General features: G+C 40.7%; 1 protein-coding gene across 1 annotated transcript in view; it reads left to right on the top strand.

Moving 5' to 3' along the window:
- The window catches only part of Smyd3 (SET and MYND domain containing 3), a 706,977-nt gene that overhangs the window by 592,136 nt on the left and 88,115 nt on the right, over window positions 1-26,726 (top strand). Inside the window, exons 9-10 of the mRNA XM_076873152.1 lie at window positions 2,452-2,539; window positions 8,062-8,236. Coding sequence (XP_076729267.1) covers window positions 2,452-2,539; window positions 8,062-8,236 — 263 coding nt within the window. The remainder of the gene's footprint in view (window positions 1-2,451; window positions 2,540-8,061; window positions 8,237-26,726) is intronic.

Raw genomic sequence — 26,726 nt, 5'->3', positions numbered from 1 at the left:
TGTGGTTCTCAGTGACCTGTTTTTTTCCTCCCCTGTCTCAATACACCTGAGGGATTTGTATCTCTCCACTAGCAACACAGACTTCCTCTGGCAGTGCTCTCAAAGAGACCATTCTGTCCCCCCAGTAGGCACATTCAGGATCTCTAGGGAAATGCGTGTAATGTGAAAAATGTCCTCCTTCACCTTTCCTATCACCCCACACTGGCCATGATTCAACTTCCTAGGGTGGTTCTCCTTCCTGACTCCCATGAAATCATGTGGACATGGAACATCTGGATTGAATAGTGTCTGTTGAGAATTTCCTGCTTTTTGAGTAACTTATTGAAAGTAGTGTTGTCCATCAGAACTCCCCATAGTAACAGCACTGCCCAATATCTGTGCTGTCCAATGTGGTTATCATAACACTTGTAGCTGTTGAACTCTTGAAATGTGGCTGGGACAACTTAGGGGCTGGACTTTTTATTGCATTTAATGGGACTAACCTAAATTTAAATAGTAGGTTGGGGCCATAGCTCAGTGGTAAAGCACTTGCCTAGCATATGTGAGGCATTAGGTTCGATCCTCAGCACCATATAAAAATAAATAAATAAAATAAAGGTATCATGTCCATCTGCAACTAAAAAAAAATATTTAAAAAAAATGTAATAGCCACTTGTAGCTACTATGTTGGATAGTACAGCTTTCCAACTTTTTTGTTTCCAAGAATAAGACTTGCCGAATATTTATTATTTCCAAGAATAAGACTTGCCGAACATGCTAAGGAGTTCATAATGATGTCTACAAGAAGTAGCCATGTATGTGATAGGAACACAGCCTTTCAGAGTCAAACAGACCTGGTTTTTAAGTGTTGGCTCCATGCTTGTGAGTTTGGGGCAAGTCACATAATCTCTCTGAATCTGGTTTTCAAATTTAGAGTAATATCAGGGAAGGGAATAGCAGATGCCCTCTGACCTGGTGGGGAAGAATATTTTACCTCTAAGTTGTTTGGAGTTATTAAATGGTGGTAAAAATCAGATCTACCTTCTGTTGGTTTTATTTTTATTTTTTAATATTCTAAAGACTTGGTACCCTCTCATTGCCTGACCTGGGGTACCCTGTGCCCATTCCCCACCTGTGTAATTGCATCAGGAATGATCTTATATACATAAGAGAACTATGTGAAGATAAAATGGAACAATATTAGTAAAGTACTGGTACCATTACACATATTTTTTGGTCATTTACTCAACAGGTATTGATTGAACACCTGCCATATGCTCAGCACTGTGCTAGATACTGGAGATACAATGGCAAACAGAAAGATAGAAGACCTCCTTACCAAGTGGGAGAGTAGGCATTTAATAAAAGCTCAAATTTTTATTTTGATTGCTTTTTTATGGAAGATTGTTTGTTTTGTTTTTAGTTTTCATGGAACTTGGAGTTGGTTTACATGGATCTGGTTGTATGTATCTTCCTTTATCCTAGCTTGCTTGATAACAGACTTGATGAAAGTGCTATCTGAAGGCCCCCTAGCAAATAATTCATTTTCTTACCTCTTTTCCCTTTAGGTTTTTTAAAAATCACAGTTTTATTAAGAGATAATCCACATATAATACAATTCACTAAGTTTAAAGCATGCAATTCAGTGGTTTTTCGTCTTTCTACAGAGTTGTGCAATCAATATCACAGTCAATTTTAGAACATTTTTTTATTATCCCAAAAGGGAAAACTTACCCATTAGCAGTCACTCCCCAGTTCCTGCTATGTCCTCACCCTGTGCAACCACTAATCTACTTTCTGTCTCTGTGGATTTGCCTCTTTTGGACATTTCATATAAATGGAATTATACAACATATGGTCTTTTTTGATTGCCTTCTTTTATTAGCATAATGTTTTCAAGGCCCATCCATATTGTAGCATGTACTAGTCTCTCATTTATTTTATTGTTGGATAATATTCCATTGTATGAATATTTTATTTATTTATCCATCCATCAATTGATGGATATTGGAATTGTTTTTACTTCAGCTTTTATGAACAATGTCACTGTGAACGTTTGTGAATGTATGTTTTCATTTCTCTTTGTTATAAATCTAGGAGTGGAATTGTTAATGTAGTAACTAACTGGTAATCTGGTAACTCTGTGTTTAATCTTTTGAGGACTGAAAAGACTGTTTTTCAAAGCTGCACCATTTTATATTGCCACAAGCAGTGTATGAGCCTTTCAGTTCTCTACATCCTTACTGATAGTTATTCCCTGTTATCTTTTTGATTGTAACTGTTAGCAGGTATAAAATAATATCTCACTGTGGTTTTGATTTGTATTTCCCTGATGACTAATGATATGAAGCATCTTTTCTTGTGCTTGTAGTCCATTTGTATATCTTCTTTGGAGAAATGTCTGTGCAGATATATTCCCCATTTTTTAATTGGATTGTTTTTCTTTGCTCTCTTTTAATTTGGCTTGAGCAGGATGCTGATATGCTAACTGGCGATGAGCAAGTCTGGAAGGAAGTTCAAGAATCCTTGAAAAAAATTGAAGAACTGAAGGCACATTGGAGTATCCTTTCACCTGTGGATTGGATTAACTGTTGTTGGAAGTGTGGTGTTAATAAGGTCAAGAGCAGGATTTGAATTCTCCATAAGTTTCTTTCTGTTCCATGGCCATAAGCTGCATCTCTAACCCCAGCCAGCAATTTAGGTTAATGGCTGGGAAAGATCTGGTGATAGTACCAGTTAGAGTAGGAGGGCAAATAGTAGTTTTTTTATATATAAGAAGTAACCAATTTCTAATTGCCTTCCTCCCATGGCCACCTTTGTCTCTAGGAAAGAATAGAATCCTTATAACTTAATGCCATTGACCCTCAGACTTAGAAGCTACATAATAAATCAGCCACAATGACAGCAGCAATAGGGAGTTGCTATATAATAAATTCTTACCATAAATAGTAAGCTCCATGAGTGGGTCAAAGTTCAGAGTAAAGGGAGATAGCATGTGACAGAGGTCCCCTGGGAAGCTCCATTGATGCTCTCCTGTGTAAAACATGTCCCAAATAAGGACGGGGATCTGGATAGATAGCAGCAGAGAGGGAGACTACCTATTCCCGGTGGAAGATTTCACGTGAGCAAAAAATGTGACAAAGGGAAACCACAGATAAGAACAAGATTGAAGGTTGCAAAAAGATCAATAGCTGAGTTGGGTTAATTACAATTCAGGTCCCGAGAAAATCTGCAAAAGAGTTTTTAAATCTACAAATAATGTTTTTAAAATAACTTAAAGAATAAGAAAGGTAAGTAGGTGGATGTTTCTACTTTGAAAGGTGAAATATGTGATTTCAGAAATCTATAGCCCAGTGAGTTTGTTAACAGTCTCATTAAAGAATCTAGAATTGCTTACTAAAAGAGCAGAATCATCTGCAATCACCAGGACATGGTATGGATTCATTAAGAGCAAGTTTTTTATCTAAATTTCATAAAGGACTTGAAAACAAGTAGTCAAGAAATTATGCTAGATACTGACAGAATCCGTGTAATAGGTATACTGAGAGAATGATGCTACCTGGGTCACTGTCATCCTGGAGTGCTTTGTTCCCATCTCAGTCCTCCCCAACCTTTTTTTCAGTGCCTTGAATGAAGATAACCGAACACAGGTTCATGAGCTATCCAAAGGTGTGTAGATGGGAAAGACAGCAGAGGTGCAATGATAGCATCAAGAGCCTAATCGATCCCTGAAACTCTGAATGGCGTCTGAGCTTCAAAAGATGAAATTTGACAGGAGTATATGTAAGCTCTTCTCTTTGGATCAAAAAGTTCAAGTGTATATGTATGCAGAAAGCTTAGCAGCAGAAAATATGAGAGGATTTTAGGCTCTGATAAACAGTGAATACTAATATAATGTAGGAGTATGACCCAACCCTCCAAAAGACAACTTTGATTTTATGTATTCATAGAAATGTAGAGTGTAAAATGAGAAAGGGGATAGCATTGGTCTGATCATATCTGGAATTTTATATTCAGTTTGGGATAGGACATATTATAAGGGATGCAGAAAAATGGAAATAAGCTCTGAGGAGCAGAAACAGAGCCAAGGTGGAATTTGAAACCCCATCTAGAGATGGAATGGAAGATACTGATTGGGAGAACAGCCAGCTCTGAGAGCAAGAGGTCCACATTCATGGGCTCCAGGAGCTATTCCGTTGCAGAGGTGGAGACCTGTTCTCTGAGGTCCAGTGCAGTGGGATCAGGACCTCTGAATGACCCAAGGATAGCCCAGTCTCAGCTGGACAGGTTTTACTGAAAACTGACTCTATGCCATGACCTTGCAGGTCATAATCCACCTTATGATTCATGCTGAAGTTAGAAGACACAGCCCTGCATTCACAACTGTCACACAAAGTGGAATAATAAACATGTAAATTAATGCATGCTATAGTTTGGATATGTATCCCTCAAAGTTCCATCTGAAGAAGCTCAGTCCCCAGTGTGGCAGCAGTGGTAGGTGCTATGGACCTTTCAGAGGTGAACCTGTGAAAAGTCCTCAGGTCACTGTGGGCCTGCCTTTAAAGGAGGTTGTGGCACCCTGGTCTCTTAATCTCCATCTGCTTCCTGGCTCAGACATGAATGCTCACCTGTGGGTTTCTGCCATTGGTATCCCTCACCAGCAGCCAACCAATGGAACTGCCCAGTCTTGGATGTGAACCTCCAGAACCATGAGTTAAAGCAAACCTGTCTTCAGTTAATAAATAGTCTATGTCAGATATTTCGTTATAGAGATGCCAAAATGACTAATACAATACATATCTCACACACACACACACACACACACACACACACACACACACATACACATGCACACATATATTTATAGGAGCAACAGCTGCACAGAAGTCAATTTTATGAGGTTAAAGAAGGTTTCACAGAGCTATATCAAGGAGGAAGAGGTGGCATTTGCCAGGCCAGTTATAGAAGGGGGGTTCCAATAGAGAGGAGAGTTATGTAGATGCACAGAACAAAGAGGCATGCTGTGGAGAGATGGCCAGTTGTTCAGCGTGCGTGGAGAGGAACGTGGCAAGGCCTCCAATGCCATGCACAGGAGAACAGAATTTCAAGGTGAGGGGACCCTGGGTGGTTTTACGCAGGACAGTAATATAATTAGGTAAGAGCTCTGTGGTCTGACAGTCTAAGAGTTTCAAGAGGTTGATTAATTCCCAAGTGAATTGACTTGGCTCCCTTTGCGGTATTCCCCTAATCCTTTTATGATTATTTAAAAGTAAAAGGTATCTATCCTGCTTATTGGTGATCCATTTTCTTTGATTCGGCCACCTAGCCCTGCTTCGGTCCAGGGCTCACTGGAATAAAGTGACTTATAGTAAACACATAGATGCCAGAGACTAAATCCTTGAGCAAATACACATCACACTAACTTGGAGAAAAAGCCTCTTAAAGTTAAAGTTATTCTCTTTTTTTCCTCTCTTTTTTGCTCTCACTGGGGTGTTTTCTAGGAAAGGTTTTGCCTCTCTTTGCCAGGAGATGATTGCCAGTGTTGTGGAGGGAAATTGACACATAGTTCTTCCTAGCTCGCAGGAAAATGCAATGGATGTATTCTTGTGAGTGGCTGCAGGACATCACATCTGGTTCCAGCTGCTAAGGCTTGTCATCTCAACCCTCTTTAGAATGAGTTGGAACACATAGAAATGAATAGGCAAATAACATTGGAGGTCATGCAATACAATGTTAAAATAAGGTACAAGTCTCGCCACAGAAATGTCTAGTGTTGTATAAGAGACAATCATTCCTCCTGACAGTTCGTCAAATATCTAATCCTGGAATGAAAAGCCACAGAGGTTAGCCAGGCAATCTGTTACAAAATCAGTGCATTGCCTAAGATACACTTCCCCCCAGTCCCTGGGGGACACATTCAGCAAACTTTAAACATCCATGTCAGATGAATACAAAAGAAAATCACTAACTCATTTTTCTTCAATAAATATACCTCTAATGGGACCAGAGTCAACTCCTTAGAGCAGGACTTGTCCTAAAATAATAAGGGTATGACATAAAGGGCCCTCAGCCAAGCTCTATCACGCTTCAAATTCCCACTAAGGAAGTCATGCCTCAGGGTAGGGTGTTCTGCCTCAGCTGAAAGGAAATATGTTTCCTGTGAGGGTTCATAAAGCTATTGGTGCCCACTCATACAAGTGGCTTGATTGGTTTGGTAAAAGCAGTTTCTGAAGTCTTGGGAAGCAGTGTATGAAGCGTATGGACACTGGAAAGGTAGATTTTGCTAGAGAGGAATAAAGGAGTATGTGCCCAGTGGGCTCTCTGTTCAGAGAGAGACCTCTCTGTGGTCTTGCTGTGTCAGGATGTCAGAGAAGAGGGCTGGAGTTGGGGGCGAGGTTGGAGCACAGATGGCTGGGTTGCCAAGAGACTGGATCCTGGGGAATGGAGAGGTAGGAGTGGGGGAAGTTCCATGAAACCAGGTCCTCTGTCCCTTTTCCTTAAATCTAGTCTTGCTCAGAAATCTGACAGAAAAGACAAAGGAATGCAATAATATCTGTGTAGCATTGTACATGCCAATAGATGTTTTCCTTCCGTGTCCATGATGCGTGGAGCTCTGTCCGGCTCATGGTAGCACACATGAAGAGTCTATTCAATTTATATACAGTATTTTATTAAATAATTATAATGATATTAGGCATTTCTATTTCTAGCCTATCTCAGAGCACTTGGACTTCTCAGAACCTCAAATCTGACAAATGACAGAACTAGCTTAGATTTGAATCCAGCTTTATCGCTGATCAAAGGCTATGCCATTTCTGCTATTTCTGAAATCTTCAAATATTTCCCCCCAACTGGAATCCCAACATGAAAGCAGGTGAATGCAGAGTTATGCTGGCTCAAGGTAGAATAGGGTTGGGAGAAGGGCCAATGCCAACATAATATCCTCCTCGGCTCTGCCAGGCCAAATGCAGCAGCATAGCAGAGACACTGTGAGAGGTCCCAGGGCCCCACAATCCTGCCTTCCGCTCTGCTCCTGAGCTAATTCACCTTGGAGAGATTCAAGGTACGCTCAGTACACCACATCTTCCATCCTCTCGCTGCCTCTGATATTTTTTGACTGAAAAGATAAAGTTAAAATCTGGTCACAGTGGCACATGCCTGAAGTCCCAGCTATTCAGAAGGCTGAGGCATGAGGATCTCTTGAGCCCAGGAGTTCAAGACCAGCCTGGGCAATATAGCAGGACCCTCTACTCTTGAATGAATGAATGAATGAATGAAAGAGATAAAGTGAGGTCACACTGAGGCTCCATGAGGTTCAGTTGTTGACTTATGGTTAATCAGAAAGATGGTGTTGCTCAGAAGCAGGTACTGGGTCTCTTGTCCTCATTAAAGATGCATTTCTCCTCACTTGGTTTATATGCATAAACCGTGTTCTTAATGCTTTTATTTCATCAAATAAGAATGACTTTATTTGGTTAAGTTTAGGTTTGGGTCACTTTTGCTTTATAATAAAAATAAATATAAATATAAGATACATTGGAAATGAATTTCTTTGCATTATTGCCCATAGCATGTGCCTATGAGTTGTGTGTTTTGTTTCATGTATGCCAAAGACTCACACAGCACAGAAGCACACATATGCTCCTCCTTTTGCAAAAGAAATCTCTTTAAATCTTCTTTAATTTCAAATCAATTTTTAAACAGAGGCTAATGAAGTAATAAATAGTTATATATGGAACTAAATCTTAATCCAGTTTAATTAACAGCCTCATTCACTTCAGGACTGTTTAAAAGAGTCCATGTTGGAGTGTGAAGAAAGAACTGTACTTTGGAAATTTTAATCTTCCAAAGCATAGGCTTGGTTAGAAGATGGCTTGTTGATGTAAACAGAATTTACTTTCCTAAGATGCCACTTACATGTTTTTGTTTCTCAAGAATGTTTTCAGGCAGCTCATCCGTGTGAAATAATGGGCACTCCCTTCCCTCCTGCGCCTGGGCGCTCTTCATCTTTTTTGAGAGTCTCATTTTGCTTTTGTTTTTTCTCTATGAAGACAATGAATCCTTAACTAAGGTTAATAACAGAGTGGGAACAGGTTCTGGCCATGTGCCAGGCAATCATAAGCAGCAACTCTGAACGGCTTCCTGATATCAACATCTACCAGCTGAAGGTTCTCGACTGCGCCATGGATGCCTGCATCAACCTTGGGCTTTTGGAAGAGGCGCTCTTCTATGGGATTCGGACCATGGAGCCCTACCGGTGAGTCCTAGTGAGAGCCAGAACACAGGCTAGAACATCTTTTCGTTGGGCAAAGGATCAAGAATGTGGGGTCTGCTGGGTGTGGTGGTGCACACCTGTGATCCCAGTGGCTCAGGAGGCTGAGTCAGGATGATCACGAGTTCAAAGCCAACCTCAGCAAAGGCAAAGGGCCTAGCAACTCAGTGAGACCCTGTCTCTAAATAAAATACAGAATAGGCTGTGGGTGTGGCTCAGTAGTCGAGTGCCCCTGAGTTCAATACCTGGTAGCAAAAAAAGAAGAAGAAAAAAAAAGAGTGTGGATTCTATCTATCTGATTGCCATTTCATATCAGGTGTTCCTAGCTGCTTCTCAGTGTGTGACACCAAACCCCACTTTATTCATTCCTTTGTGCATTTGACTGTGCATTTGTAAAAGCGCCTGCTGTGTGTCAGGCATGGTGGTTGACAGAGACTAAGTTAGACATCTTCAATGTGGAGCAGATGATTATGGTACAGTGTGTGCTTTCAGTGACAGAGGCAAGCACAGGGTACCAGAGAGGAGCACATGGCTTGGGACATTGTGTCACTAGCCTTACCAAACACTGGTCCCAGTGAGGATGGCTGCTGTGGAACCCTGGGTCTGTCAATAATGATAGTCCTTTCCATTTTTCAGTCCTTATGTTTCCCAGAATGCTTTCACCTGAATCTTTCCCTCATAGTCACCTTATAATCCAGGCCTAAGAGCAGGGACACCACCCTGCTCAGGCTGTCATTGAGTCTAATGAAGCAACTGTTGGTTTAGCTCCTCCAGACTGAGGGGTGGATGTTTTGCCCCCATAAGTTCTTGTAACTCAGAGGAGCTTTGGGAGGGAGGGTAGAGTTGGAGTCAAGGGCTGATGTTTTGGCTCTGGTGAGAGGGGTTCCAGTTTGCCAAGGTTAAGAATACAAGTCTGAACGTGGGGACCAAGATCAGTCCAAGGAAGAGAGCACAGAAACATATGAACTATAATCTGAGTTTGGAAGAACCCAGTCTCCAGCACAGAACAAGGTCACTTTTAACAAGGTGCCTTGAAAGCACTTGGGACTAGGGCAGGGGCAGTTCCTGGAAAGCAGGGGTACCATTCTAGGAGGATGTTGAATTTCCCAGCTCTGCAGACCTTGGAAACACAGTATTAGCCCAAGGGACCAAGCAGAAGGAATACCCAGGTCTAGACCTCTGCAACATGGAAAACAGGCAGAGGGGTGGCTCTAAGTAAAGCAGAAGGTGGGAGGGAGGCAGCACCCCATGCCATTCCTGTCCCACCAGAGGAATTGCCTCAGGAGACAACTTGGGGTGGGGCACCATTGCCAGGATCTGTACTGTAGGAAAAGAAGCAAGTCCAGGGTCTAGGATATTTATGCAGACAAAGGTAGAAAGCCAGAAATGAGGCACTTGGTCAGAAAGCCAGACCTGGGCCAGGAGTTGGTGCAGGAAGAGAGGAACCTGAAGATGGCAAAGGCCCCATCAGCCAGGTGAACGGCAGAGGTCATAAGCCAGCTGAACCATTTGCTGTGGTACCAGCATGACCCTGAGGGAGTTTTCAGATTTTTGTAGGTGGTTTCCTTCGCTGCCTTGTGGGTGAACAGCTTTGGAATCCAGACTGTGAGTCAGCTTTAATCAAACTTATAAGAGATTGCCTTGAGGGCTGAGACTGTAGACTTTCCCATGAGCAGTGAAATATCTATTCAGTATGATGAATCTTGTGGGTTCTCAGAAAATATGAATTGAATAGAGAGATAAAACTTCATTCTCAGAGCCTTGGTGTTGCAATGTGAGGCAGATCGGGGATGGTTGGCGTTAACTCTCTGAACTCTTGGCCTAGGAAGCCAAACTGCTGCTGGGAGAGTGGATGGACTCCAGCCAGCAGCTGCAGACAGAAAGGCCTCCTTCCAGGCTGCCTCAGCAGCTGCTGGCCCCACATTCCTGGCAAGTGCTGCCGACCCTTCCTGCCCCATCTTCCCTTCCTTTTGAGTCCAGGCTGTTTTGCTCAGACCACACTGAAGCACAGCAATTTTAAATCAGTGCACATTTACATAAAGAAGGCCACACACCTTCAAGGATGTCCATTCTGCACCTATTTTTGTATCCTAGCAAGCCTTCTGCAAAGCACTGACTTACCCCTTAATTAACTGGCAGTCTGACTGACCAACTTTTGAGTCAAAGAGGTCTTTCTCATAGACGAGGAACAGTCCTCCAGAATATACGCACCCCATATGTTCGGAAAATGTTTGGGTATTTTTTTTCTGGTGTTTGGCAGGTCACATTATCTCTGTAAATGTGAACTTTGTTCTTATGCTGGTGACAAATTTCCCAGCCTCCCCCAGTTTCTCTTCCCTGGGGCTTGTTAAGGAGTTGCTAAGCAGTGAGCTGCATTGATCCACTTCAAATGAATGAGAGTTGAACCATTTGCTGACAAAGTTGTAGACAAGGAAAAGACTATAAACAATCCGGAACCAACAAAGAGAGACAGGAGCATTAGGTGCCCTCATATTTTGTCCTTTTACCTTTAGCTCAGGCAAAAATGAAAGTGAGGATTGTGCACATCCATTTGATGCCTTATGCACACTCCCACAGTCTTAGAATGTGAGCTAGGAATGTGGAAGCTGGCAGCTGGTGTTTGTCCCTCTTGTGTGCATGAGGGACTTTACACTGTGTGCTGTCAACCATCTCCATGGGTGCCCTGCAGCTGGTTCAAGTGGGTGTTTTGCTCAACTTTCACCAAGGACGTGGACTGTTAGCTAGGCACGGGTTACCAAGAGGTGACTACATTGCCATCTGCTCTAACAGTTTTACAATGTTAATATACTGTTTCCAATACCTGGATTGAGGTCAGTTCTCCAGCAAGCACTTTGTCACTCCGACCTTGGCTAAAGTTTAGCTGCTGATCTTAAAGGACATAGGGTCCATATTCTATTTCTATCCAAATCACTACTCTCAGCACCTTTCCTGCTACTCTGTCATTTACTTTTACTCAATGTATTTTACTCAGTTTTTATGATACAAGTTAATTCTTTATGTTTCAAAAAACACGTTGAAAATAATTCATGTACAATGAAATGTGTAGTCTTCAGTATTAACTGATAATATGTCTTCTGAAAGTAACTGTATGTATGTGTCCAATGTTGTATACAAGTATTGCTATGTCCTTTCACGTTAAACACACTAAACATAATGAAAATAATTTTAAGTTTTAATAACTTTTATTATATAAAAGTTTAAGTCAGTCAAATCTTAATCATAAGATAGCTCAGGTTCTAAAAGCTTGCCAAAAAATGGTCTCCTACGTGGAATGCATTTTCCTCCTAAAGGTAGTATTATCTATCATGGGGAGTTCGTATACCAGCTCAGGAACATCTACTCACCCTATAATATCACCAAGGTATGCTGTAAATTTCAAAAAGAGAGAGAGACAGAAATACAAAAACAAAACTGAGCACAAGTTGTTTTAAATGAAGTTGCATATTAGGTTTAGTACTAATTAAACTTGACTTTTCTAGGAACTGGAGAGTGGTAAGTAGACACAGAGGCTTTCTCCGGTAAGGGACTTTCAGTACGTTCACACATATTCTGCTTATTTTTGTTGTGAGAATAGTTGAAACTTCCAGGGAAGGGTATTTTCTAAAGGATAGTTTATAACACAGTAGCAAGTGACTAAAATGAATGGTTTATAAAGTGAAAAGGTTTATAATGATCATGATCAGTTGGCCCTATTGGTTTCAGGCCTGTGGCAAAGCAGACCATCATGGTGGGAGATTGTGACTGAGTAAATAGCAGTTCACCTCATGGCATTGGAGTGAATGAGGGGGAGAAATGGGCAGATGCCCCATAGTTCCCACGTGACTATATATATCTTCCATTTTTTCCTGGGAGAGAGAGAGAGAGAGAGAGAGAAAGTAATCCTAACATTTTTCAGGGTCTCTCAAAGAGAATAAACAATGATTCTGTTTATAAAATACTGTTATTTCTTTAAAGCCCCTATTTCCCTCCTTCTTTTTACTGTTCACCCAGCTATTCTCATACCCTCACAACTCTTCCCTTCAAAACTGTCCACTTCCTCCACCTTTCCATACTTTCTGCTTCTCCTCATCTTTGTGGTGGAAGACTTAGTCCCCAATCAATCTGTTAAATATGCCTAGTATGGTAGCAAGTAGGGGAGTAGGAATGAGAAGGAATAAAGAGAAGGAAAAGCTGAGAATTCTCCTTGTGGGCATAAAGAAGGGGGAAAATGGGATCATTCTCTAGCTCAAGTTTATAACTTGTTTTTTCACTTTTCAGTAGGATGTAACTACTTATGTACCTCATTCTTTCTAACAGAAATGTAATATTTCCTCTATGAGTATATTATAATTTTATATCAATCCCTTTTGTTTCCACTCTTGTTTATTGTGTCAAACAATGCTATTAAATTAAACTACAAGCATCCCTATAATGGAGTGTGGAAGTGTAGCTCAGTGGTAGAGATCTTACCTAACATCTGCAAGGCCCCTGGCTTCACTCCCTAGCACCACATGCACCAAACAGACAAACAAATCCATGTACTTGTATCTTAGTGTACCAATGTGACTGCATCCTTAGGGTAAGTCCATATGGTAGATTCCTAAATGTTAACTTGCTATATCATAAATTATACTCATCTTTAAATTTGGATAATTGTCACCAGATTGCTGCCCCCCACCACCAAAATGTCACTCCTCAAGAGAATGTGAGAAAGGATGACATCCATTGATGTCATTTATTTTAGCTGATCTTAATTTATTTCAAAATATATAAGAGCCTTCTCCTGCTTCTTGATCAAAGCCTGCAGAGAAGGGTGATATCAATATTGTCCTTAAATAGTATTTTTGTAGCCAAGTGTGATGGTGCACACCTGTAATCCCAGCTTCTTAGGAGGCTGAGACAGTAGGCCAGCCTGGGCAACTTAGCAAGACTCTGTCTCAAAATAAAAGGGGTAGGCATGTGGCTAAGTTGTTGAGCACCCCTTGGTTCAGTCCTCTCTAGTACTCCACCCACCCACTCAATAGTATTTTTGTGGCAAAAGGAATGACATTTTTGTGAATTACCTAGAAATAAGCAGCCAAGAATAATGAAGGGACTTACTCAAGTTGTGGCTGCATCTGTTAGTGGTGCTGTGATCAGAGAGGGAGGGGCACAGAGGAAACTGAACAAGTAAGATTTCATCTCAAATAGGTTTCTCTACTTTGCTGTTTGAAAAAAATGTAGCTGGTAGTTTGTGGACATGATATGTTTACAACTCAGGTGTTTATAACTCAGAGATTGCCAGTAATTATATGGCAGCTGCATCAGTTTTCATTTTGCCAGTAATTTTTAAACTTTTTCCCTGGAAGCTTTGGCAGATAAGTTGATAAAATGTAAGGTTTCATCACAGCAGAACATTCTACTACTATTTTCAAGCTGGCTTTTCTTCCAAAGGCCTACAATTGCTCTTTTGTGGGTTTCTGTCATCAATCAATTTGACTTCCTAGTATAGGAGCCAGCAGAACTTGCCAGGTGCACCTTGGAGTGGGGAGACCTGGATGAGGGATGCATGCAGTCACGCACGCAGTGCTCTTGGCTGCTCAGCTCTCCCTGCTGCACCACTGTGGTTAGATGCTTTCTGAGGATGCTCATGTCTGGATATCTGTCTCTGAAGTTCATTTCTAGGGGACAGGTGGGGTTCTTAACTGTTGTTCCTAGCTTAAAACTTTCCCAGTCCAGGCTCATGGAGCAGGACCTAGAAAATGAACCACAGACATTCTCTACCCAGGAGAGGAAACAGTACCTGAACTTCATCCAGCATTCTTCACTTATGTTGTCATTTATCTTTCTTGGTGAAGTTGACAGAATTATTTTAACCTATGTTTATTGATGTGGACAATAATCCTTTAGCTACTTTATCATTTTTTCCACATTATAGTTTTCAATTGAAGTATCTTTGGTGGCAGAACCTCCATACCAGAGTTTGAGCTGTGTGTGTGTGTGTGTGTGTAATACTGGTTACTTGGTATATCTAATCAGGACCTCTTTCTATTTGCTGTCAATTTTGTAAGCTTGGTTTCTTAGCCACAGACCCTTGTCTTGACACTGGGGCAGTGACTATGTCTTGCATAGCAGTGGGACAAGGAGATCAGCAAGGCTCAAGAATTTTCAGTCTTTAATACATGGCCATTTAATTTAATTCCGAAGGGTAAGAGATATTCTTTATTCAGAATCTAGAAATACAAAAATGCAAGCATCAAAGAAGAAGAGAGGAGCCAGGAGGAGGAGAAAGAGGGAGAAAGGGATGACAGTGACAATGACTACAATTTAGTTGCATAAGTGATATTAAACCACTACTCTGAACTCAGACCTGATTACTTGTGTTTTACTAGTAGGGATGATCTAGAGCTCATAGAAGGCTTTTGAGAAAGGGTGAGGGAGAGTATTATGAGCAATTCCTCTGGCTGCACTTGTCTTAGGAAAACAGAAGAAGAAAGACCCTCATTCTACAACAATCCATTCCTTGAAAAGTACCCTGCTTCCTTTAGCCCTAATCACCTTACTTGAGATGCTACGTAGACATTTGGGCAATGACTGGTGTCTGCCTATGCTGGATGTTTCAAGCCCTGAACTAGTAGCATGAAAATGACCCAGCTTTGTGGTCTTTATTGGAAGAGAAATCAAGGATAGTCTGTGCATGGAATTGGCCTAAGGCTTTGCCCTCTAACTCCTCTGAGAAAAAAGGGGTAGGTTTCCACCACCCTACTTATTCTGAATTTGGTAGCCTTCTCCCATGGGCTGCTGAATGAGTAAGATTTCATCTCAAATACATTTCTCTACTTTGCTGCTAGAAATGCTTTTGATCAAATGCTTCACATTCTGGCAGAGCTCTGGGTGACAGCAGACTGGTGTAGGTCATCTGGAAGCTTCAGAGACATAGGCTTAGTACAGTAGCTATTTCCTATCTGAATTATGAATTATGAAACAAAATGACTGGGCACTGCTGGTGTATGTATGGAAAGGGAAGGTGACACGTATCACCACCACTGTGCTGAGGAGTGTGGATAGAACCTGCCCCTTCACCTCCTGGAGCTCACAACTCCATGGTGTTTGTTGTTTCTGGCTCCTGGAGGGTGACTCCCCAAAGCATCTTTCAGAGGAACCCACCTTCTGCCTCACTCTGGATCATGTTGCAAAATCCTCTCCGAACTTTATTCTTTATTCCATCAACTCCCCTGTGCCAGGAATACTGGATAAATATATAGATCATAACCACTTTTTTTTTCAGATAGGAAAGTTAAGAAGCTGTTTTTCCTTCCTTTCCTGGTCATATTATTGGTTATACTTTGAACTTGTCTTCTTGCCCCAAGTCTGTATGTGTGTGGGGCAAGGGGTCTTTAAGAAATCATATATCTGTAGGAATCCTAATATTATATATGTTCAAAAAGTAGAAGAGGCTTTTTATATAGGCCTTAGCTAGTAGGAGACATTGGTGTGCCAATGCCTACTGATCTTCCATGCTTACTGCATGGCCTTCTGGATGTACAACATCATGACTGATTTGACCTTTTTTGTGTGTTCACCAGCATATATGAGCAATGTATGTGCACTGATAACTGACCTTTAGTCTTCCTATTTATTTGGGGGAAAAAAAAAGGCATTTCCAGGACCCAGGAAGCACCTACCTACCTCTGGGTCATCATCAAATAGTGAAAAACAGAGCTTATTATACCAAATCAGGATTAACAGGCTCACATCATTGCCTCTTTCTGTTAAACTTGAACTAAGACCACAAAGTACACCAGGATCCCCATGCCAGGTGACACCCCTTCTTCCAGTGGCATATCCATGGGATATAGTTACCCTGTACCCAAATGACACTGTTTTTATAGTGATCCCACCACATCTCTGAACAGAGCCCTGTCCACACCACTTCTGCCCACTCATTAAACAAAGAAATATTGTGTCTTCATGGACTACCTGGCCACCAATAGTTGCTTTTGTTTTTGTTTTGCTCTGTTTTGTTTTGAAACGCAGTTTAAAGGCCCATCCAAAATCATATTCACTTATCTACTAGAAAGTACCTGGGCAAGCTGCTTATAAGATCTGGTAAGAAGTGTACCAACTAGCATCAAGGTCTAGGGACATCAGTGCCATTGGGCTCATATTCTGGTCCATATGCTTCACTAACCTCTGCTGAAAGTCAGAGGATACCCTGGAGTCCCTTCAAAATAGTTGGAAATCTTCAATCTCTCTCTCTCTCTCTCTCTCTCTCTCTCTCTCTCTCTCTCTCTCTCTTTTTAAAGTAATATGAAAGTCTCCTTCACCAAATCCTGCTCCTTCTGACCCTCTAAGCCCCTCCTTCAATCCTAAAGCTCTCCCTTATTGAACATTATCATAGGGAAATGCTGGACTCCCCATGACAAGCATGACTCATTCAAGCACTTAGTCTGCTGGACCAGGAGCAGAGCTGCTAGAATCTGTCTCCTTTTGGATAACTCCCTAGTGCCAGTTCTTCTCCAACCTGGAGGGACTCAGTCCTATGTCTCCCTTAGTAGCATATCCAAGGAAGGCAGAAGATACCACCTATAGCTTTCACACAGTCAGTGGATGTTCATGCTATTAGGTAACCTTTTCTTGAACTCTGGTGCTTCAGATGCTGGCTCCAGGAACTCTCTACAGAATCCAGTTGTTTTTCTGTCTGGCCTATCCTCTTTGGATATCTTTTATACAGGTTCTTGTTCTTTTCCTATGCTCACTACGAACATTGTAGATCCTCCCTCCCTGGGACACGGATGTCCAATCCTTTTAACTCCAAATTCCATAGTCATGGAGCAACCCGTCCATTTCCAACCTACCATGGCTCCTGAGCTACCAAGCCAGGTCAGGACACAGGAAATACCAACTCCCAGTAAACAACCTCACTGTTGAGCAAGGAAGAAGCCACTTTCCCTCCTTGGTGCTAGATCACCTGCATAGGAAAACATTGATTTTTTTTTTGGTGTAAATGAGCAGTGCATTTTCTCTGAAAAATGACATCTAGTCTTCCTATTTATAAAAATAAAAGCAAAATTTTAAAAATTTAAAAATGTTTTCCAGTCCAGCTCACTTTTTCTCTTATACTTTCACAAGCTATCACTGAACACTTTGGCTTTCCTGACAGAAAGTCTTCAGTTTCTTATTACAACAAATTACACCCTAAGCAGCAGGATATCAGATCATAGGGAATCTTTTGGAATACATTTAATATCTTCTACTCCTATAACTACAAAATGACTATCTCTTTTCCTTTTCTCACCTTTTGGAAGAGAAAATAAGAAGGAAAAATTCCACTTTCCCCTGTAGAGAACCAACAGAAAATCATACAGGACTGAGATATGGAAAATAATGGATGTGATTTTGAAAGACTTAAAAAATAATTGATTAAAAGACATTGGAAGCCAGGCGTGGTGGTGCACGCCTGTAATCCCAATGGCTTGGGGGACTGAAACAGGAGGATTGTGAGTTCAAAGCCAGCCTCAGCAATTTAGTGAATCCCTAAGTAACTTAGTGAGACCCTGTCTCTAAATAAAATACAAAAAATGGCTGGGGATGAGGCTCAATGGTTAAGCACCCCTGGATTAATTTCCTAGTACCAAGAAAGAAAAAGAAAAAGACATTGGAGAGCTAGGGATGTAGCTCAGTGGTGGAGTACATGTTTTGTATGTGTAAGGCCTTGGGTCCAATCTCCAGGCAAACAAAATGCTTTAATTTTATATAAAATACATACTTTGTGAATTTAATCACATTTAGATGCTATTTGTATATTTCAAGTGAAGTCTTTGGTGGGTTTTCAGAAATTCTCTAAAGATAGTTGAATGAACCATCAATTAAATTGCATAAGTAAAACTGATTTATCCAACCTCATAAATCTGATCCTTTATAGAGAATGGTGATAGTATTTGCAAAGAACAGCAAGAGGTTCTTGAAAGAAATGAAAAATGGTGAGTAAATGTCTCCCCAAATTAGGTTTCCTAGTTTTCAAGACAGCCATGTTATTTTGAGCAAGAAAAATATCCTCTGACCTACTTAGTAGAAAGCTATTGAGCTTGTGAAAGCATACTGATTGGAAAAACAGGTAATATTCTCTTTGTTCAATATATTCCAGGGAGGTGACCCAACAGGTATTAGGAAATAGAGCAGGCGGCTGCATCCTTCAAATACAGAGAGGGTGGGGGCTCAGGGAGCAGTGAGGAAAGTGGAGACAGCATCCGCTCTGCAAAGAGTGAAATGGATGATGGAATTGCTCTTGCCGCACAAAGGACACCAATCATACTAACACTGCCCTTCAGAATTAAAGAGGAACAAATCTGCTCTCACTTATAATGGGAAATATCACCGTAATGTCCTCCCCAAATAAGATAAATCGGGTTCAACAATCATAAAAGCATCTGCCAGCTATTTGTTAGCATCACCTTTCTAGAGAAATAGGTGAAAGGACTTTAAGAACTCTCCTCTGCCTTTCAACTTTCTTAAACTGAAAAGTAATTGCTGTTATTTATTAAGAGCCTGCTGCGATCCAGGTAACTTGTTCATCTTCTAATTCTCACAGCTGTAGAGAAGCTGAAGTTAGCCTGTCCTGTCTTCTAGAGGAGGAAGCTGAGGACTTGCTCACTTCACACTAGAGTCACTGTTTAAATCCAGGCTTCAGGTCCATTTATTGTATTTTGCTTATAATTCTTAAAAACAAACAAACAAACAAAAAAACGAGTCAAGACTGTTAACTGCACTGCAGAAAGCTGTAGTGGTCTCTCTCTTAGTACATATCAAGATTCTTTTCATTACAAGTGACAGAATTCCAACTCAGAGTGTCTGCACACAGAAGGGAGTTTGCTGCCCACACAGCTGCACAGCCAGGCATAGATCTGGAGGGACAGAATCCAGGGAAGCAGTCTGTTTCTCCCCTGCCCCCTTCTTGTCTCCCTCTCCCTGGATCCCTCTTTCTACTCGGTTTGTTCCTCATTGTTTTCCTCCCCTCTCCCACAATCTTCTCCAAAATGTGGTAGGGAAGATGGCTTCTAGCAGCCCTCAGTTTTTAAATTTATAGCAAAATAAATGTTCTGTTCCCTCCAGTAGCATACGTTTGGAATGGGGGCAGTTCTTCAGAAGCTTGAGGTTAAGTGGATGCTGGACAAACCCAAGGAACAGATATCTACTGTACTGTTGCCCTCAGAAATAGTCTAGTGAAATTTTCTGCGCAAAAAAAGATCCAAAGAGGGAAAGAGAATCCAAAGGCTAACAAACTGAAGTCTGGATATGGAGGAGAAAGTTCAGCACTATCAGAGTTATGCATTTGGATGAAGTTCTGCAAGAGCAGGTTCCTGTGCAGCAGCAGGACCCACTTGGAACAGAACACAAACAAATGCTCAGGAGGAAAAGATGGATCCAGGAGGCAGGCAAGGCCATGTGAAGAAGAGAAGTTGTACAGGGACCCGGCATAGCTGATGGCAGTCTGACAGATCCTGTGAACACTCTCAGCTCCATGTGTGTGTTCCTGGATATAAAAGACTGCATCCATTATGAAAACTGCAAAAAAGTGCAGTTTCAGCATTGCATTTCAAGGAAAATATGAGCTAGTGAGGTTTATTCATTCCTTTTAAGTAGCAGTTTCTGAACCATAGTCATTAACGAATTGATATACCCCATATGTAGACATATGATGGTAGGTCTCAAAGCTCCTCTTTTTTTTTGGTCATATTTCAATATTTTTATTAAAATCTAAATGAGAGAAATACATAGAAGTTGTGCATATCATATTTGCAAGGGCTTCAAAGCTGAGAGGGAATAATAGTTCGGGGGACTGAATCAAGTTTAAAATTACCTTCTTAATCAGGAACATTTGGTCAATATCAACAAGATAAGCAGGGACACATGAAGAAGTCTTCATTTAGAACTTATAAGTGACAGAGTAAGATAATAAATGATATCATTTTGTTATATATGTGTATGTGGGCGTATTTATAAACAAGTTTAAAAGGTATGTATTTCTAGTCAGCTTCATGAAGTGTTTTTAAATTGAAATGATCTCTTACTTCTAGAAATTAGGACCTTTTAAATTATAAAAACATCTAGATCTCTAACTTTACTTGAGATATTGGAAGGTGTGGTCTGTGGCTGCTTATCCCCAAAACAACAATAACCATTCTGGGTAGCAGCTGCCTTCTATTATTTGTCTGTTTGTTTGTTCATTCATCATTCTTTCTTTCATTCATTCATATCAAAAGAACCATCACCACAAATAGATAGATGTGCAGCTGGCCTTATCTCTAGTTTCTTACAATTTCTTTTATCTCATCATCTTATGTCACTTTCTTTTTCTTGCTGCAATTTTTTCTTTCTTTGTTTTTAAAACCTGGCCTATGCTCTGCTGATTTGCCAGTCCCCAGCACTCCCCCACCATTCATCGAGAGTCCCTCAATCCCAGTGGATTTTTAAGGATGCGGTCCCTGTGCTAATGTCATTTTCTTCCCCCTCAATGCTCCATGGTGGCCATCCTCACGGTGGCCCTTGCAAGTGGGAGAGGAGTGAGATGTGGAGGCAGTCTGCAAACGGCCTCTCAGACCCAGGAGCAGGGGGAGGTAGCACAGGCTTCCTTCTCACCTATGAGTTTGCCATGAAAACATGTTCCTGTGGTAAAACCTAATTTAAAAAAATGTGGAGCTAATCACTATTGGGAGTGGATGAATAGACTGTAGAGTCTTGCCCAGATTTATAGAAATACAACATCTGGATGAAGTGGTCTTTTCTCATTAGTTCCCTCATTATCGGTTTCTGACTCATATCCTCATCCTGTGTTCCCTAGGGCCTACAGCACCAGCACCTGCCTCCATTCCTCTTCAGTTGTGTTTTCCAAAGTGTGCTTCATGAGGAACTTAATTGTTTCATTGCTAGAAATACAAAATTAAGGCTGACATTCCATTGGAGGATTATGGAAAGTAGACTTAAAATGCTTGAAGGTTTAAACGAAGTTAAAAATGACATTCAGAAACATTAAAAAGAAACCAGAGGCAACATAAGTAATCTCATTTGTGGACAATGATTCATTTGTATTAGTTTATATTCTACTAATTTGTTGGATGTTCCAGTATTCCCAAGGCAATCACATATAGGTATATGCCTATAATCCCTGTGACTCTGGAGGCTAAGGCTGGAGGATCTCAAGTCCAAATCCAACTTCAGCAACTCAGCAAGACCCTGTATCCAAAAAAAAAAAAAAAAGGCTAGGGATGTGGTTCAGTGATTAAGCACTCCTGGGCTCAATCCCAGTACCAAAGAAAAAGAAAAGCATTCTTGTTGCAAGTATTAAATCTTAAAGAAAAAAATGACAGTCAGAAAATTTGCTAAAGTCAGTAAATTAATGATTCATCAGGTTGATCTTGGAGTGAGTTGACTTTCAGTCGATTGAAGTTAAACTGATTTTCTTTCTTTGGAACTTTCTGGAATTTTTAATAACTTAATGTATATTTTGAATCTCTAGAAGGAGTATTTAGAACAAGTCAACATTTTCCAAACTTAAATAAATATGAAAACCATGATCTATGAAGGAATTAGTTTTTTTGCAATAAGATCATTTCTCGATATTCATGAGGGATTGGTTCAAGGACCCCCCAAATTCAAGAAATTCACAGATGCCAAATTCCCTTGTATATAAAGACACAGTATTTGCATACAACTTACACATATTCTCCCATGGACTTTAAAAATCATCTCAATATTACTTATTTTTTTAATTTTTTTAATATTTATTTTTCAGTTTTCAGTGGACACAACATCTTTATTTTTATTTGTATGTGGTGCTGAGGATCGAACCCAGCGCCCCACACATGCCAGGCAAGCGCATTACTGCTTGAGCCACATCCCCAGCCCTCAATATTACTTATAATACCTAATGCAGTGTAAATGATATGCAAATGGTTGTTATACTGCATTGTTCAGGGGGGAGTACATGTTCAGTGCAGTATTTTTTCTGAATATCACTCTGAGATGGTTGAATTCACAGATGCAGACCATGTGAATGAATATTGACTGCCAGTGTACACTTGGGAGTAGCTACTCAGGCCTTGAGGACTGGGCTGTCTTCGGTGTTTCCAGGATCTGTATTTAAAAAGCACATCTCAAGTAGATTTTAAAATATACAGATATTATACATTGCATCTCAGTTTTGAAATAAAAATTAACAGAATCCTGCCTTGCCTCTCCACCTTCTGGTTTGCTTCCTAGCAGTCATTTTTTTTTTTTTAACCATTTCTGTTTTCAGTACTTCTGATAGTTACATTTAAACCTCTAAATAATTAGGCTTGTATCTACAAAAATTATTTCTAGCTCTGAAAATAAAAATCTAGTGTATACTATCCTCTTTTATCCTATCTCTTATCTCCCTTTCCACTAAAAAAAGATAATTATTTAATTCTTTTATTGGCTACCTGTGGAACCTCAAACAATATATTGAAATTTCTTTCTTGTTCCCTCAACTTTAGGCAATGTCTTTTGGTTTTTTGCTATACTAATAGAGATTTGGTACTTCATCTTGATAGAGAATTTGAAAATGAAGCTCTCAATGCAAAATCATTTCAATAACAGTTAAAATACCTGTTACCCAGTCTTCTAAGATTCATTTTATTTCCTTTGATCACCCATTTTTATCTTTCTGTAAGCTTGTAGGATCTATTCCTTGATGTTCTCAAAGTTCACACTGATATGTCTAGGCCTGGGCATATTATTATTATTATTATTATTCATGCTAGACCATTTCATTTTATAGACTTGTCTTCTGATAGCTCTGGGAAATTTTTTTCTGCCTTTTCCCTTTTAATTTTACTTTATCTATTTTCTCTGTTCTTTCATTCTGAATGTTCTGGTTTGTCAGATGTTAAACTTCTGTGTTTTCATGTCTTGGGCCTTTTGCTTTACGTTCTAGAAGTTATCCTCAACTTTATCTTCCAGACCTTTAATTGAATTTTTTATACTTCAGCAAATTTATTTTTTTAACTTAAAAAAGAATTCAATCTTACTCTTGGATAGTTTATTTTTCATAGCTGCTTTTTTTTTTTTTGATTCAAGATATTCTTTAAACATAGGAAGTTCTTTTCCATTTTCTGAATGATCTTGGTTTTCTTCAAGTTTATCCCTCACCCCCATTTTTTATTTATTGTGGTCTTTTTATGTTATAAGCTTTTTTTGAATTTTAGATGTTTCTTGGTTGTCCATTCATATTTTTAAACAACTTTATCAAGAAATAATTATCTTACAATATAAATTACTCTCTTAAGTTACAGTTCACTAGCTTTTGGCATATTCACAAAGGTGAGCACCCATCACCAACTCAAATTTTAGGACGTCTTATAATTTTCCCCCCAGAAAACCCCATATTCCTTAGCTACTCCTTAGTCCTCTCTCACACGCTGCCCTCCCACCCTATGGGACCACTATCCATTCATTTCTTAAAGTAAGAGATTAGAAAAACTGTCTTATGACTCTGGGGGTTTCAGAGTCTCAAGTTAATAAGAAGATAATGGCTGGGAAGGAGGAGAAAGCAGAAGTTCAGACTGAATAGTGTGCATGTCCCAGAAAGCCAGGTGTGGGATCAGAATCTTAGAGAGCCTGAGAGGTAAGCAGGCAGGCCAAATTCTGCATTGATTTGTTTCACTTCTGTATTCAGGATTCAGAGGACATCCTACCATAGAGGACAGTGTAATGCCACTAAGCTTAGGTTTCATAATTGTAGGATCAAGTCTTGTTCAAGCTTCATCTCCTACACCTAGCAAACAAGCACACAGTAGGCATTGCATAGTTGTGAAATAACTCAGCATCATGCATTTGTATATGTTTCACAGTGTGCACATTTATTCACTTACTTCTTATTTGATATAGCCAGGTGTGCAAAGTACATTTACTATGGCACTAATGAGGTTTCAACCACAGGGCCCTCCACTTGCATGAGCCCTTTTCAAAGCCTTGTTCCCAGTTCTGTATTTGTTGATCTTGCATTCTTTTTCTGAAATAAGGCTTATACTTTTCTATTTTGCAATGTTGAATATTAGAAAACCTGAACATAGATCTACCTTACCTACAGCAGGACTGATTAGTCTCAGTTTTGAACTATCAAAGCTGGGGTTCTGACCTGAGTGCCTTCCCCAAGGCCATACTTGCAGTGTTCCCCAAAAGCTCATGTGTGAGACAATGCAAGAAAGCTTAGAGATTAAAAAATAGGTTATGAAGGCTGGGATTGTGGCTCAGAGCCAGAGAACTTGCTTCATACCTATGAGGCACTGGGTTCAATCCTCAGCATCACATAAAAATAAATAAGTAAAATAAAGGTATTGTGTCCATCTACAACTAAAAAATATATATTAAAAAAATAGATAGGTTATGAGAGCCTTAACCCAATCAATAACCCAATCCCCTGTTGGGATTAACTGAGTAGTAACTAAAGGCAGGTGGGGTGTAGCTGGAGGAGGTGAGATACTGTGAGGAGATGTACCTTTGGGGGGTATATATTATTTATATATATATATATATATATATATATATATATATATATATATATATATATATATTCTTGTTGAGTGGAGATTGCGCTCGCTCGTTTTCTCTCTCTCTCGCTTTTTCCTGGAGTGATGTCCTGAGCTGCTTTCCTCCACCACACTCTTCTGCCATGCTATTCTGCCTCACCTCAAGCTCTAAAGAATGGAACTGGCCTCTGTGGACTGAGACCTCTGAACTGTGAACCCCAAAATAAACTTTTCCTCCTCTAATTGTTCTTGTCAGATTTTTGGGGTTGCAGCAGTGAAAAAAAAATGTACTCAAACATGCATTGTTGAGAGCCACAGCCGAAGGGGCCCCAGCAAACTTCCAGCTGCCAGCAAACTTCCAGCTGCCAGCTGATGATTGGCTCACAGCGGCCCCAGCAACTTCTAGCTGCCAACTGATTGGCTCCTCTGCAGTGATGCTCATTGGTCTGTTTCCCCACCTTTTCAGACCATGGAGCTGCTCATTGGGGGACTTTTTTTTGGCTCCGCCCACATGACCCAGCCAATCAGCCTCAAGAGCAGGAGGAGTGGGGGAGGTTGAGAGGCTTGTGGGAAGCCGGTGGTGGCAGTTGGGCTCTGAAGGTTTTCCTGAGGAGCTGTTTTGTTTGGCGTGTGTGGTTCTAAAAATAAAGTTCATAAGGTACATTGTTAAGAAAATTGTTTTCTAAAAAAAAAAAAAAGAAAGAAAATTGTTTTCTTTTAGTGCCTTCTGGAATGTTATATAATTTTTTCTTTAGCCTTTATTGCCAGAATTCCTATCTTCATCCCAGTGCCAGTGAAGACAAAAATAAAACCAATCTACAACTTCTGCAATAGCCATCACTGAACTGCTTGCAGAACTTGCCTGGACTATGAATCACTTGTATGCATTGTGAACTCACCTGTATGCATTGTGAACTATCTGTTGGTACAGTGACTTGTGGTAGTGTTGTGGTATTTTTGCTGATGATGTCATCGGTGGTACAATTTTTCCAAAAGGAACCGTCAATTGGCTTGGTGTATCTTCCTCCCATCTGCTTGTCATGGTCATTCAGCTAAAATTTGGGGACCAACAGAGGTGAGGCAAAGAACCTCACCCCCCCCCCCCCCGCTGATACAAAGACCTATGCACAGGTGTGGCTGTATACTGGACCAGTAGTCAGTGACGGGTAAGATCCAATTGCAATGGTACCAACCTAAGACAGGAGGCTGACGCCTTGAGGTCAGCTCATCCGATAACGGGTAAGGACCATATGTACTATTGGACAACCTAAGGCAGGCACGGTCCCTAAGCCACATGCTTGTTGTTTAAACAGAGAGGGGGAGATGTTGAGAGCCACAGCAGAAGGGGCCCCAGCAAACTTCCAGCTGCCAGCTGATGATTGGCTCACAGCAGCCCCAGCAACTTCTAGCTGCCAACTGATTGGCTCCTCTGCGGTGATGCTCATTGGGCTGTTTCCCCGCCTTTTCAGACTATGGAGCTGCTCATTGGGGGACTTTTTTTGGCTCTGCCCATGTGACCCAGTCAATCGGCCTCAAGAGCAGGAGGCGTGGGGGAGGTTGAGAGGCTTGTGGGAAGCCAGTGGTGGCAGTTGGGCTCTGAGGGTTTTTCCTGAGGAGCTGTTTTGTTTGGTGTGTGTGGTTCTAAAAATAAAGTTCGTTTCTTTTGACAAGTGGCTCCTGAATTGTGCCCAGCCAGACTGCGGCAATGCATTAAGTGGCAGAACATTTTACTCCTGAATGAACCAAACCTGTCCTCCCTGTGCCCCTAAGATGAAGGGACAGCTCCTGATTGACACCTGTGTCTAAGACAGCAGCACTGGGAGCAGTGTAGGACCTGAATCCTGCTCAGGGTGCCCCTGGTGATAACTGTAGGTAGGAGGCTACTGTTCCCCCAGAATTCACAGGCTGCCTCTCTTTCCAACAGAAACCAAGCAAGGAAAGCTCAT

Source organism: Callospermophilus lateralis, chromosome 13 (assembly GCF_048772815.1).
Source record: "Callospermophilus lateralis isolate mCalLat2 chromosome 13, mCalLat2.hap1, whole genome shotgun sequence".
Lineage (NCBI taxonomy): Eukaryota > Metazoa > Chordata > Mammalia > Rodentia > Sciuridae > Callospermophilus > Callospermophilus lateralis.
This window is presented reverse-complemented; position numbering and strand designations above follow the sequence as displayed.